Consider the following 15656-nt stretch of genomic DNA (forward strand, 5'->3'; position numbering starts at 1 on the left):
CATAGCTTACTATAAAACAATATAAAGTCTATCAACTTTAGACTTTCAAAGACTTTCAAACAATCTGAAGCCAACATTGCTTTTCTACTTTAAAATGAGATAATATGAGTTTCTTTGAATTTCACTTCATTTTAATAAGTATTTTAATTTCTTTATATTCATATATCATATTCAAACTAAACTTTTGAATCCTGGTTGTTACTTTCAATTTAAAAGGCACTCTCGATCACTGTTGCATTCTGGGAAATTAAGTGTTTGTCCACCCTGATCTACAAAAAAATAATTTATTAAATATGATTAAATATCTATCTATCTACCATATTATTATCAGTATATATATTAATTACAGAAACTAAAACTGAAATGAAAATAAATTCAACATAAATAATTTAAAAAAACTTAAAAAATGACAACACAAAAATGTAACTAATATAAAATGAAAACTGATGATACAAAATTGTTTACAAATAATAGGCTACACTGTAAAAAAAAAAGAAAAAAGTTGAGCGAACTTAAAAAAAAAAATTTTTACAAGCTTCAGCAGATTTTTGAGTTTGTTCAACTTATTTTTGTGGGAGATTCTCACATTTTTGTTGTATAAACTTCAGAAAACTCAAAAATCTGCTGAAGCTGGTTGCCTTAAAATTTTAAGTTGGCTCAACTTTTTTTTTTTTTTTACAGTGTACTATAACACTATCTATCTATCCATTTACAGCACAAAACTTTCAAACTTCAAAGAATTTGAAACAATGTCAAGTCAACATTGCTTTTCTGAATGTCTACTTAAATCACATGAATTTCTTTAAATTTAAATTCAGTTTAATTATTTTAGGTTCCTTACATTCTATTCAAATTGTGTTACCTTCAATCCAAAATCAGGAATTGTACTGGAATTTTCAAGGCTTTCTTAATTCAACTCTGAATGCAGCACACTTTGTGATCACATGACCAGGTCGATCAATAAGTTATTGACACAACATTAAGTGTACAGTATGTACAGGACAGCGTTGTGTAAGAATCACTCTCAGGCGACATTCTAAACACAGAAGTATATTTTTCAACATCAGTAAAAGGGGACAATCATTTTGTCCTCGCATGAGGTTTTCATGCAACATAATAGAGGAAAGTTGCCATAGAGGGTGCAGCATCAAATATGGTCTCGGTACAAATATGGAAGCAACATGGATGCCAGCAATGTGAGAGAGCTACACATATTTTGAGAGTGGACATGTATGGAGTTAACAAGCTAATACTGTATGTTACAAAAGCAGGATCACCTGGAGAATTCAGGTCATGGAATGTCAGTCGTTGCATAAAACGAAAAGAAAAAACAAAGCAGTGGCCTTCTCCTTACACCTGTTCATTCAAGAGTGGAAATAAGCCCTTAGTGATCGCTTTCAGTATTCAAACTCTTTATCTAAAGGTGAGACATGATTATAAATTATAGCATTGTACATTCCTGTCTATGTTGTTGATGGAAACCTAAGATTGTGATTTTGAGTACCATATTACGCAGGATAAAGGTGTCACGAGTTTGCTGCTTCAAATCGGGGTTCAAAAACTTACTTGCATACAAAGATATTGTATTGAACTACACAAAGTGATACTATAAAGTTAGCACAGATGCATACATACACCAAAACATGCAAACCGTCACTCTTGCGTACATACAAACGCGCATAACCGCACACACACAGATGAAGCGCTTCAAATGATATGTGCTACCAGTGTCTTCCATTCAACGGAATGTGTCCCCTGATGCAAAAATTTCTCACAATGCATTGAAAAGCCTCGAATGACTAAAAACTTACTCCAAGCGGCATAATACATCACCAAGTGTCTCGCGTCTCGGTTCGACAGTAATAAAAATGCAAAAAATGCAAAAAATAAATAACGAAATATGGAAGCAAACCACATATTTACAACAACAACAAAATTAAATGAACAGAATTCAAGAATGGGATCCTCAGCCTTCTCTTTGTAAAATAAAGATCATGAGCGCCAGAGCATAAAAATCCCAACATTCAGTCCATCAGTCCACTGGGTCAATTGGAGGCGAAGTTTTGGACACTGCCTGAAGCTACATAATACTGCCGTAAGATGCATGTGAGTAAAAAGACGTCTATAACTGCCTTCCTTTGTAGTCCTAACATGTTTCTATATGCATTTATACTGTATATACACTTAAATATCAATATAAAAAGTAGATGGGGAACTGTGCCCTCACAAAACAACGGGGAAGAGAAACAAAACAGCACAGATATTAAACACAAGAAGGGTGGTGAAGATCAAGAGCGCATGCACGATTCCTAAAAAGGAACATTCCTTTCCAAAATCTGGACCCTGGAACACGATCAGCCGCTTTTTTGTATATTTTTTGGAGTCGAGAACTCCCATCAGCTTCTGCAGAGACAAGGACGGATGACACGCAGCAGACAGAGAATGTCCTGGCAGGTGTTGTCTTTGTTCTTCAGATGTACGCATGTCCTTTCTGGGAAAAACGGAAAGTAAAATTGTTGCATGTTTTTTTCTTAAAACTCTTCCGTCTGGAACACAAAGAAGAATGAGATATAACAGCTTTCATGCATTGAGTGCCGCTTGTCTGGAGCGACTCAAAACTGCGAAGCGCTGCTGGGGTCACACTGCAGTAGCCGCACAATGGAGGGATCACTTTTGGCACCTTTTATGAACTCTTCCAAAGACAGCTTGCCTGGAATGGGAAGAAAAAAATTTGAGAGAAAAGACACTGCAAGACCTGACCTGATATATGAATTGGGGTGCAGTGTATTTTTTTTTTTTTTTTTTAATATTGCAATACGATAGAAGTTAAACTTGAAAGTGAATTTTTGGTCAACATTTTAGTATGCAGCAATCAAGGTATTGTTTTAATATAATGCTAGTGATTACTGATTTTAATTACTGGAAGTTAATGTACATTTAATAAATTCATTTCTGTTATAATTTTGTAATTTGCATATACACTACCATTCAAATGTTTACATTTTTTCAGTAAGAATTATTTCAAATGTTTTTGAAAGAAGTCTCTTACGCTTCCCAAGGCTGAATTTGTTTTATAAAAAATACGGTAATATTCTGAAACATTATTACAGTTTAAAGCAACTTTACTATTTTAATATATTTTCAAATATAATTTATTCCTGTGATGCAAAGCTGTTTAATTAAATTAACGTGGTAAATCTATCTATCAATCAATCTAGATAGATAGATAGATAGATTTATTTTTTTGGAAAATGTGATACATTTGTTTTCTTTGATGAATAGAAAGTTCAAAAGAATATGTTTATAGATGTTTATAAATGTCTTTGCTGTCTCTTTACTGATCAATTTAATGCATACTTGTTGAATGAAATTATTGATTTCTTTTATTTCTTTTTTTTTTTTGTATTTTGTACACCAGTGTCACACACCAGTATTAATTTCTTACAAAAAAATAATTTTTTACACCTGTATTTTGAACACAAGTATTGCATTATTTATATAATTTTTTATTTATCTTATTTATATAGATAGCTATATTTATGATTTACGGTATATACTTGATATAAATGATTTATTTACCTAAAACTGCCTTTCAAGAGGCCTACACATAATCTTGATGTCCGCAGACTATACATTTATTTAATTAAATCACACACTTTTGCTTTAATAATCACACCAGGCCATTTTGTGATTTCAATTCAAAATGAATTCAAACAGTCAAGAACTGGTCCACATCTTACCATCATTGTTCAGGTCCATTTGTCTGAATATCTTATCTGTCCTCTTCTCTGGTGTGGATTCATCCTCAGGCATTTTCATCACCGATGACACCATCTTATAAATGGCCTGTTAGAGATATGAATAATGAACCAAGTTAAAATATCAGTGGACTGCCTTTATCTGGCTTTCACAGGTTCAGCTTATCCAATATTCTGTTCCATTAGTATTTCATCCTGCACTGAGGTTCACCACGAGCCATGAAGCAGAAAGCAAACTCGAGCAGGGAAACTTCTCAGGCTTTTTCAGCTCATTTACCTGCTGTACCCACTAAATCAGAGAAGTCAATCAATTATGTAATGTTTTTGAGGGATAATGAGATTCACAGTTGGGCAGACTGCTGGTGCTTGGCTTAGCCCTCCACCTTTTAAAAGCAGCCGCCTTGATAAAATATGCAACACGCTGCAATCTCTGAGTGCCAGCCAACTGTAACCTCCATGAGCTTGCGGATAATCTCGCCGTTCTGCACACACGGGGATAAACCCCGGTTAAATTTAACTCATTAATCCAACAGAGAAGAGAGCCAACGTGGGCACTACGGCCCTCCACCCAACTCTACGATATTCCCCACAGGCTTTGCTAGTCGAGGGGCATCACGCAGAACAGAGCTTTGCCAAGCCTAGCTGATGGAGACTGGTACCAACTGAGCATGCTAAACACATGCTAATAGCTCCTCTACTCCCACAACACAGGCTGACAGGGGAGCGATCATCTGGGACAGCGCGCTAATGTTTGTGTTTGATCTCTCCACCAGGGGTCAGGCTGCTCATCTCTGTGCTTTCTGCAAATTATGCAGACTTGTACTGTATGTACACTTAGAAGTGACTGCTGGTGTACAAGGAGAATGTCTGTCTGTGTGCAGAATTGAAGCACTACACAGTATGCTGCCTTGTAATTTAATGTAATTTAGTCAAAATACAATGCTACTTATTTAGAATCAGATGGTGTAGCATATGCACAGTATACATACTATATATCTCAGAAATAGTAAAAAATATATAATAGTTGATTAATCATTTCGCACACATGAAAGAAGAAAAATATTGAGGCAGGCTGAATAAGAGGATCATGAAAGGCTATGGCTGCACTGTTAATAAGTAATATATTGGGTGGGTAAAAATAAATGCTCAACATTAATTAAAATTGCGTCTGTTTCCTTCAAGTATTTTGATTCTTTCATTTCTTCAAAGATAAAAGCAAGTATTTTTCTTTCATCTGACATTATAAGGACACAAAGTCAGTACAGAAGTCAGTGAACAGGAGGATTTTTTGAGTCAAGATTGATCGTCATAAGACTAGTATACCTGAACTTTTATGAATCACAAATCCTTGCTGAAAACTTTGCTTGAAAGAAAAGGTGAGCAGATTTTTTTAAATGGAAACCAGGGACATTTTCTAGTTCAGTGGCCAAAATATCTGTGAAATGTCATGTTATTACAGTGGTGGCCAAAATTATTAGAACACTAGTATTTTCACCAGTTAAAAAATGGTTTTAAGTCAGTTGTTTCTATCTTTTGCTGGAGTAAGTCAGTAGGAAATATCAGTTTACATTTCCAAACATTAATTTTGCCATTAATTGTAATAATCCAGTGAGATTTTTGTTTGACAACAGCCAGTGCTCCACACAGAGATCTGATCTGATCATCATCCAGTCTCTCTGGAATGACATGAAGAAACAGAACAAACTGAGACGGATTAAATCCAGAAGAACTGTGGCAACGTCTCCAAGATGCTTCAAGAAATCTACCTGCAAAGCTACAGTACTGTTAAAAGTTTAAATACTGGAAAATACTAGTGTTCTAATAATTTTGGCCACCACCATCTATGATTTTTTTTTTTTTAAATGGGGACAATACTTTTTTATTGTTTTTTAATTGTTGTAATTTCCATATACTATTATTAGAATTAATAATTATTATGCAGTTTGCCGGTCAAATGGACCCAAACTGGTGTTAATAAAATTCAACAAAATAATTACACTATGAAAAATCGTAAATGCTAACCATTGCACAGAGCAAACAGATCTAAAGAGTATTATAATATAAAATGATGACTTTACAGATGCATTGCAAAAATAAAAATAAATAAATAACATGATAAATAAAACTGTATTTAGCAAACAATGTTTTTTACATTTTCTAATTGTATTTAATAATTACATTCATTTTCATAAACTGTGCTGTATCCAGTAGTTAAATATTTTTTTCACTTTTAAAATGTTATTTTAGATTTGTGCTTTTGGAAATGGATCTTTACTTTGCCTAATTAGGCTCATGTAACTTTTGAATAGCCTCTAGTGGACTACTGTCTATCAGAACATCTGCCAGAAGCTTCAGAGATGTTGAAACTGTGTTCAAAACAATCCTGCACACTGTTCAGGTCCTGTTATAGTAGAAAATAATCACTAAACAACTGCTCTGGTAACCAGCAGGTTATGTTGATCAGGCTTTTTCGCAGTGCACTTGTGGAGTGTTTCAATGGTCACCCTACTGAAAAAGCCTAAGGCTGTTAGCTGGTCTCCCAGCCTGCCCAATCTGGTTAGGCTGGTCTGTTTTGGTAGTTTGGGTGCTTGTCAGCTGGTCAGACTGGGACACCAACTGGCCAACCGGCTAAACATCAGTTTGACAAGGCTGGGAGACCAGCTAACCAAACGTTGAGGATTATTGAGCACACAAACCTTGACAGTTAGCAGTTAGCATCTAACATCTAAGTCCAAAAAAAACATATTTGTTCATCAAAATCATCATAGCAGTGAGAAAATTAGTGTATGGATGCAATATACATATGTACATACATATATGTTTTTATGTTAGAAGTGGATTTAAGCTGCAGAGTTCAGCACAAGTGTCCCAGAATGCCACTGACCTGCACGATCTCCAGCATTTCATCGCGGCTGATGTAACCGTTGCCGTCCAGATCATACATGCTGAAGGCCCACTTTAGCTTCTGCTCCAGTTTTCCCCGTGATGTCACACTCAGAGCAATGATGAACTCCCTGAAGTCAATGGTCCCGTCGTTGTTGGTGTCAAACGTACGAAAGACGTGCTCAGCAAACTTAGAGGCATCACCGTAGGGGAAGAAGTTGGCATAGATCTTCTTAAACTCCTCAACGTTCAAATGCCCACTGGGGCAGTCTTTCAGGAACCCCTGTTTAGAGTGAAAAATGTATATCGCCATAAGTGGCATGCTTTAAGAGGCTCCTTTATTAGAATATGACATCTCAGGTCAGACACAAGCATCCCAAAACCCCTAAACTCATAAATAATTTCTCATGATGATGCTGTAATTTCCACTTAAGTCTTCAAAACTTTCACAATCAGCCAAGTGTTTGTCAGTTTAATACCAAGTAGGAAGGTCTATTGCTGCATTCGTGTCCTCCTGGGAAATTCCTACTCGCAGAAATTACAACATGATATGTTTTAAAGTGATTTTTTAATACTAAAATGGACACACCAGACAATTTCATATTTGCTTTATTGCTTCCCAATAAAGACAGGAACTGTTTTCAGCACTGTTTCAACTGTTTCAATGAAATTATATAGTTTGTGTATTTTATCATTCTTGTGCTGTTATAGAAAGTCATTTGGTCAGCTCATAAATTCTCCATCAACAGTACATAAAATGTATGCAAACTAAATGTTACAGTCATTTCCAACAGCACTTGAATGCACAATATGATTTGCTCTTTTCAGTCTCAGGGCCACTGTGGCTCAAAATAGAGCAGCTCAAATTTACATACATATAGACATACATTGGCCCTTAACCTTCTTGTACAAGCGGCATTCATGTCTCCTCTGAGGAACCCTCCAGGGTAGGATAAGTAAGTCATTTCCCATGACCACCACTTATAGAGACATTAAATGCTACATTTAACCATATTTTTGGGAGGGGGGTGACTGTTTTTATGTTCAAATATGCATATAGTCTATGTATAAACAACACATAGGCCTATATTCTCAGAAATTTTTTTTGCAAAAATGGTATCTTAGAGATACAATACTGTAGTTTGTCACTGGGACAGTACCCTTAAAGTACCCTTAAAGGGACAACTTTGCATCTTATGTTCCTATAAAATGTTTTTAGTAGTACCTTAAGGGTACATACCACTACTCCAACGTGTTAATTTGGACCTTTTAGGGGTAGAAGGTTCAAAGTTGTCTTTTAACTCCCTTTAAGGCTACTGTCCCAGTGACAATTTTTGTGACAGTATTGCGGAGGGCATGAATGTATCTTTATAAGGCCAATAATTTACCCTCCATGTACAGTATGGGGCCCCAAGAAGTGTTTGGACCAAAGGCACCATCTGCAAATATGATTTTCCTACTTAGTATTTTCCCAAATGTAAAAAAAAGTGCACTTCCATAATATACTTAAAGTGCTATATTTTTGTACTTAATATACTAAAATTATTTTTAGTACTAATTAAGGTAAACTTAAGATCATCTAAGTATACTCAACTGTACTATTTTGGGACACCATGAATATGAACTAAAATGCACTTTTAACATACTATCTTTGTATTTAAAAAATGTGTTTCGCTACCACTTGTAGTACACTTGAGTGTACTAGTGTATGAAAGATGGGTTCAAGTGAAGTACAAGTGGTAGCTAATTTTTTCTTTTAAATACAAAGATAGTATGTTAAAAGTGCATTTAGTTCATATTCATGGTGTCCCAAAATAGTACAGTTGAGTATACTTAGATGATCTTAAGTTTATCTTAAGTAATACTAAAGAATCATGTTTAGTATATTAAGTACAAAATTAGTGCGCAAAAATAGAGCACTTTAAATGCATTATGGAAGTGTACTTTTTTTTCACCAGGGTTTGTATTGCTTTCCAGTACACATATCTACATATTCTTTAATTAAGACGCATTTACTTGTAAAGCAAAATGACTTGGGATATGTAAAATATCTGACAAAAATGTATGAAAATTAAGTAAGATTATGAGTAAAACAAGAAATAATATCTGCCTGTGGGGTCAGAAAAATAAAATTAATTAAATTTAATATTAGTCTTACCACACTGGCAAATGTTTTTTCTTGTTTTATGTAGAAACTAAATTAATTTTGATATGTTTTTCAGAAAACAAGACTTAATATTTTTGTCATTTGCCAAGTTTTGATATTTTTATTGGAAAATAAGTATAATATAGAAATTATTATTTTTTTGAAATATAATTATTATTTTGCTGTGCAATTAAAAATGTATGAATGTCACTGCATTAGATAACACACTATCAAATCAAGTGGAGATTTTCAAGCAAAAATAAATAAATAAATAAAATAAAATAAAATTCATACATGTTCACAATGAAAACCAAAAAGTAAATGCAAAATGTCTCAGTAGTGTAATTAGTTCTGAGAAAAGATCTAGCATAATTTGTTGATGCATGGTTTGATATTTTGTTTGCTAATGCAATGGAATTAAAACATTTTGTGTGGCTTAAGTACCCAGATACTTTTTAGGGCAGGGGTCATCACACTTGGTCCTGGAGGGCCGGTGTCCTGCAGAGTTTAGTTTCAACTTGCCTCAACACACCTGCCTTGAAGTTTCAAGTATACCAAGCAAGACCTTGATTAGCTGGTTCAGGTGTGTTTGATTAGGGTTGGAGCTAAACTCTGCAGGACACCGGCCCTCCAGGAACAGTTTGGTGATCCCTGTTTTAGGGGCACCTGTGCATGTCTCAAGATGTTCCCACCTTGTACCACTCCTGCAGCTCATGGTCCGTGAACTCTGTGTTCTCCCTCAGGTCCTGTAGCATCTCAGGCCTGAGTTTACTGTTCTGTTTTCCCATGATGATACGTCTCCGTGTGCGCAGTGACAACACCGAGGCCCGGGTCAGACCTGTTGACAAAAATTATATAAGGGCCAATGAGGTGAGACCTGAAAACATTTTAGACTAGGTTACAAGTTCAAGTGGTAAGAAGGAGTTTTAGTTATGAGGCCAGGGGTCAAGTGATTAGACGCTGTCATGGCATCGTGAACATAAAATTTCAGCTAATTAAAAACCACAGGCTTCTTCCAAATCATAACAACGTGTGTTTGAACTCTCTTGCTCTGGTGTGACACCCATCAGGGCTCAGTGAACTCTAATGTCTCCCCTGACATTACATGGATAATTAGAGACAGTGTGTTTGTGTGCGAACGTGTGTTCGTATATGTGTGTGTATGAACATATCCATTTGTGAATTAGTACCCTTCTGAGCTGACTCATTCTCACTTCCTGGGCACAAAAAGTGCTCTGATAAAAATACATAAATGTCTGTAACGCTGCAAAAGGAAATGTACAAATTAATTGGTCCAAATGTGAGGCAGAAAAACAGCCGTTCTCTCATGATGTTTTCAGAACACAGCTACCTGCGCTAATTAATAACAGAGCCGCCCACAATTACTGCGAGATGGGCAGCGATCCGAGACCGCGCAGTGCACCGCGGTAAAAACATTGTCTCTCCAAGATATATGAAAGCATCCAGCACTGAGCACTAGGCACATTTGTCTCAAACACACAGGGAGCAGTACGAGCTCAATGAAGAAAGATTATCTGACAGTATGCGATAGAGGCAAAAGCCCGGTTTGAGTTTAAGCTAAATTACCTTACATAAGCATTGAGAAAAAGAACATCCTCCAAACTGTATCACTTTCAGGGACGCTAATTTTTGCACGATTACGGATGATAGCAGTCTGTCTGATTTGATTTTCCTACCCCATGCTGAGTACATGTACTCTCAAGGGAGAAATAAACCCCAGCGGAGAGGGATGAGATGAGGAAAACCTAATTTAAAACTAATTTTTAGCTCTCCAGATGCATGATCTGGGGGAGAAGTCATTGTTTTAGGAAACAACAGTGATAAAGTTCAGATTTCAGTTTAGGGATATAACTAGAAGTCTGCAATAAAAACAGCCCAAAATATCTTCTATTATGTTCCACAGAAGAAAGACAGCCAGGCTGGAAATGACATGAGGGAGAGCAAATGATGACAATTTAAATTTCTGGATGAACTATCCCTTTAAGTCAGTTTTACAATTTTGCATTGCAATGAGTGCTGCACAATTAATCAAAATGAATCTGAAATGGAAATATGACGGAAAGACTGCAATGTAATTAAACTTATTTCAGAGTGAAGCATTGTGTTCATTTACACGAGCAGCTCATGAGCCGGTGTTTTCAGTTTCTCAAAGCAGCTCAGGTCACACTAAATGCTGCTCCGCACAAACTCCATCTCCTCTGTATTTGCGGTGCCTGTAACATGCATTTGGGAATGCAACATGCACTGTTCATCTTCCCAAACTTGTAAAGAGAAGCACTTACAAACCGGCTGTTGTCGACAAAAGAGAAGCTATAATGGCTCCCAGCAGTTTTCCACCAAAAAAGCTTGATGTTCAGTGTTTAAAATTTTTTTTTTTTTTAAACTATCTATAAATGTCAGTATTGTAATATTGCAGTTTTATTATAAAATAAAATTACTGTTATAATATTATTATTATATTATTTTTCTTAAATACTTGTTTAATGTTACAGTGATATATAATCATAACATTTTTGGCCAAACTGTCCAGCCTTACAAACAAGCACAGAATTTTTTTAAATAAATTTTTTTTTTTTAAATTCCCAAAATTGCACAGCCTAAATTGCAATTATAGTCATCCTACATTTACAAGTTCATACATGCTTTTCTTAGCAAAATCAAAAAGCCCACCACAGGATATCATCCGAATAATGCCATTGGTTTTGTCCCCACTTCATCACGCTCCAAGGTTCAAAGTCTTTAACCTCAGCTGAGTCCTGTGATTATATGTCCCAAACACTTTATACTTATAGCTGGAGGCTGATCTCCAGACTTAGCCATTTAGGGTTGAAGCTACAGCAAATGATTTAGCACAGGGATCACAACGAGGCCAACGAGGGAGTGTGGGTGGGGAGGGCTGATGGGAAAGAAAAAAATAACAACAATGGCAAGAATGCAGAGCAGGAGAAGCTTACACTGGCGGCAGGCCCAGTGGTGATGAAAGAGCATCACCGCTGAGTGTTGGTGTTGGACTGACCAGCAGACACGCAAATGGCTCTGTGCCGTGCATGTTGTTTCCATTATGCCGTCTCATTTTGTGCCTTAACCAGCCCTTTGGATAACTGTTGGATGTCTATAGCAATTGTGTTCTATGTTGCCTTCTACAGGAACCAGAAAACGGAGAGGTAATATAAAACTGAAACTACAGGATGAAGTAACTGTGTCTGCATCTGTGCCAGAAAAAACTCCAACTGGCTATCAGTGCAATGTCAAGCAACATGTCTCTCTCTCTGCGTAGCAGACACCTTGCTGATATACTGGAAGGAGTGCCGTTCCCCAGGGCTTGAATATCATCACTCACACTGGGACATGTCACGCTAGTTTTAGCACTCTACACTCATTAGACTTCATAAAAGAAGGCTGAAACGAGCCTGCCTAACTAAATGTCCTTAGCTCCAGCCAAGAAGAGTGGAACAAAAGACATCTGGAAGAAGATGAGGGCAATGTATAAAGAATGAAATGACTTCATCCACTCACATTTTCTCACATAACTGTCCCTTGGCCAATCCCAAAGGTAAAATCACCAGTGAGATCTTTTAAATATCATGTTTCTCCTTAGAAAGGAGGTTAAATATCCTGCTTCTTATAATTTTCTCTTGCAAAACACCCTAATAGTCTTCCCTAGGGTTTTCAGCAAGCTTTAAAACTACGCTTAGATTAGCCAAGATCGCACTCAGCAAGTCTGCTCTCAGAAGCCAGAGATTTGAGCAAGAACAGTCTTTTATGCTATTCTCGATTCTATTATTACTATTTAAAAGTTTGGGGTCGGTAAGATTTTTTTACGTTTTTAGTGAAATCTCTTATGCTCACCAAGGCAGCATTTATTTGCTCAAAAATACAGTAAAAACATCAATATTGTGAAATTCAATATATCTGTTCGATTCAATTTACCGGTTTTCTAAATATATTTTAAAATGTAATTAATTCCTGTGTTGGCAAAGTCTTCCATGTCAATCAGTGTCAAATGATTCTTCAGAAATCATTCTAATATGCTGATTTGCTGCTCAAGAAATATTTCTTATTACTATCAATGTCAAACAGGTGTGATTGCTTAATATTTTTACGGAAACTGTGATACTCTTTTCAGGTTTCTTTGATTAATCTGTTCAAAAGACAGCATTTATTATTGTAGAAAAAAAAATATTATAAAAGTCTTTACCTAATGTACACTGATAAATCATTCACTGTGATACCAGGCAAGAGCATGAAAAAAGTAAATGGGATCATATCTGATTTCATGTTGACTTTAAGCCTCCTGTGTTATGAACGAGCAACCTCTGAGCAATAAAATGTTCATCTAGAAAAGCCTGCAAACACAAAAGTGCACAAAAAAACAAATTACAAACAGAGCTTATTTACTGTATGACATAGAAGTGGGACAAGTGCTCTTGAAAACCCCTGATGACAGCAGATACAAGAGAGTCGGATATGCCGAGGCACGCTGGCGCACACACCCCCTCGCGACCTCAAATAGAATTTCTCCTTTTCTTGTTCTTTGCAGTTTCTCTTGTTCCTCCCTCTGGATGTTTGGGCTTAAGGGGTAATCCTCTCTCTCTCTCCACAGTGTCCCACATGTGTTAGTGGTTGTTCTGACTGTTAAAATCCAGGACAGCCTTCCCACCCCATCCTGCAGACAGCTGTTCCTCTACTCTATGTGGGTCAGCAACATCTGGACTGCTAATCCAACTGTGTAGGGATGGCTGGATGGATGAAAAGGAGAGGAATGCTGTGCTCTCTGGGAAAAAGACAGAGGCGAACATTCATCAAGAACTGCACTATTTGATTTGCGTCTGCTCAATGCTGCATCCGAACCACCAGGTGTCAGTATAGTGGCACCTGAAGTATCGGTCAGCACAACATAAACAAAAAAATCTTCAAGCACAGCTACAAGTAGCCATGTATGCGTTGACAAAAATGCTTCATTTAAATGATCAGTGCATTTAGTGCAGGATTGCGAACACTTAGTGTACCACATTCAAAAGTGCCGCAACTCTTCAGTGAATTCGCCCCAGAGTTGTTTTTGCTGTGTGGGAAAGCCTGAGGACTGAGGAGGCTGAATATCTGAAACACAAGAGCCTCATTAAAATCCCTGCCAGCAAGAGAGCGGAGAGTGAATGAGCCACTGCACACCAGTGAAATAAAAGTGCTAGGCCGAGAGGAGAAAAGAGAAATGAAAGGAGGGAGTTAGAGTGCATCAGAGGAGGGGAGAAAGAGCCAAAAGATGAATCTCACAACAAGAGTATCTTATTCCTGCATCTATAAAAAGGCAGAGGATAGAGGATGACAGAATTGATTTTTCTCCCCACTCCCACGTTTCTATCTCTTATCCATTTATGAGAAACAGAGGTAATCAGAGAATCAATCTGACCCGACAAGCGACTTTTGATCTTTCTAAATCGGCCGCCATCTCTTTCTCTGCTTCTTCCTTTATAATCCGCCAACTCTATCCCTTCCTTCATTTCATTTGCTTAAGACCCTTTTAATTCCTCTAAAGTTTAATTCTAATTGCGCAACCTTTGCATGAACCATCTCCTCTTTTAAATTCTCTCTCTCGTTTTTTCCCAAAAGTCCTGTTCCAAAACCTATTGAGTTGTCTCTGTAGGCAGCATTTTAAGAAATCATAGCCGCCCAGCTGTTCCAAAAAGAAGATGGCATAATTACACCGGCTGTTAATACAACACCATTTCAGAATGTATCCCTTGTGGGGAAGGCAATCCCATAATGCTCTGAAAAAATTCAAGGCTGTCAACTGATTAACAGTTTTAATCAAATTAATAACATACTACATACATTGAATACTACATTTCAATATTTGCTGAGAAAACCCCATAGTGATCAATAGACAATACATTATAAAGATGGATAAAATCAGTGAATAGATATTATAAAGTAGCTTTAGAAGTCTATTATTATTTGTTCTATTTTCATTTCATTGCACATTAGTCTTACTGGCCCACAGTCCATTTTACAATTTAGGGCCAGATTTACTAATAGATTGCACCAGCGTAAACTGTCTTATCATTAGAAGACGTTCAGTGAAGAATTAGCGCTGAAAAGGCGTGAACAGTTATTTTTGCGCTTGACCTTATTGAATATGCATTTGTAGAAGTTTCCCTTTCAGACGCAAAAACCTCATATGAGAGGAGGGTATTAAAATTAGTCGCAATGCAATTTACTTACGTTCGCGCTCGTCAAATTACTGGTATTTGCGGCATTAACGGCAGTAATTTGCGCTGCTCTTGGTAGTTTGTGCTGGTTATTATGGAAATTATAATGGAGAGGAGCACAGGTGATAAGAGCCCGGTCTCACGACAATACGTATAAATATTACGCCCAAAAAAAAAAAACGAAAACTGATACGCAAACGAAAACTCGTGGTATTGATACGCAAAAATTGACTTTTTTTGGCACATTTTTGGCGTGCATATAATACGCAGTTTTTGCGTGCATATGATACGAAATTGGTTGACGTGCATATGATACGCAATTTTCGCGTACATATGATATACACCACAACCCTAATCGCGTAGCATAGACACGCCAAAGTCCATTTTTGCATATCAATACCACGAGTTTTCGTTTTTAGCGTAGGGTACAACGGGGTAGAAGGCGCCTTTGATATTATTTTCATCTAAACCACTAGATGGCACAAAAACATGGCTTAGCACTTTCCAAAACATTTGCTTTTCAAGATGCACGTGTATATTTATCTGATCTTTGATGCGATTGCGCACAGCAGCAGCGCGAAGTTGATTCTGTTTACTTGACCTAATATTTTATGTTTTTTAAAATGTTGTAGATTTAAGTAG

At 36.7% G+C, this 15656-nt stretch overlaps 1 protein-coding gene across 1 annotated transcript in view; it reads right to left on the minus strand.

Moving 5' to 3' along the window:
• Positions 1 to 1034: 1034 nt before the first annotated feature.
• The window catches only part of hpca (hippocalcin), a 37941-nt gene continuing 23319 nt past the window's right edge, over positions 1035 to 15656 (minus strand). Inside the window, exons 2-5 of the mRNA XM_058753416.1 lie at positions 9480 to 9625; positions 6643 to 6924; positions 3741 to 3846; positions 1035 to 2710 (exon numbers count right to left, since the gene is read on the minus strand). Coding sequence (XP_058609399.1) covers positions 2613 to 2710; positions 3741 to 3846; positions 6643 to 6924; positions 9480 to 9575 — 582 coding nt within the window. The 5' untranslated portion in view covers positions 9576 to 9625 and the 3' untranslated portion in view covers positions 1035 to 2612. The remainder of the gene's footprint in view (positions 2711 to 3740; positions 3847 to 6642; positions 6925 to 9479; positions 9626 to 15656) is intronic.

The sequence above is a fragment of the Onychostoma macrolepis genome, chromosome 19, assembly GCF_012432095.1.
Source record: "Onychostoma macrolepis isolate SWU-2019 chromosome 19, ASM1243209v1, whole genome shotgun sequence".
Taxonomy (NCBI): Eukaryota; Metazoa; Chordata; class Actinopteri; order Cypriniformes; family Cyprinidae; genus Onychostoma; species Onychostoma macrolepis.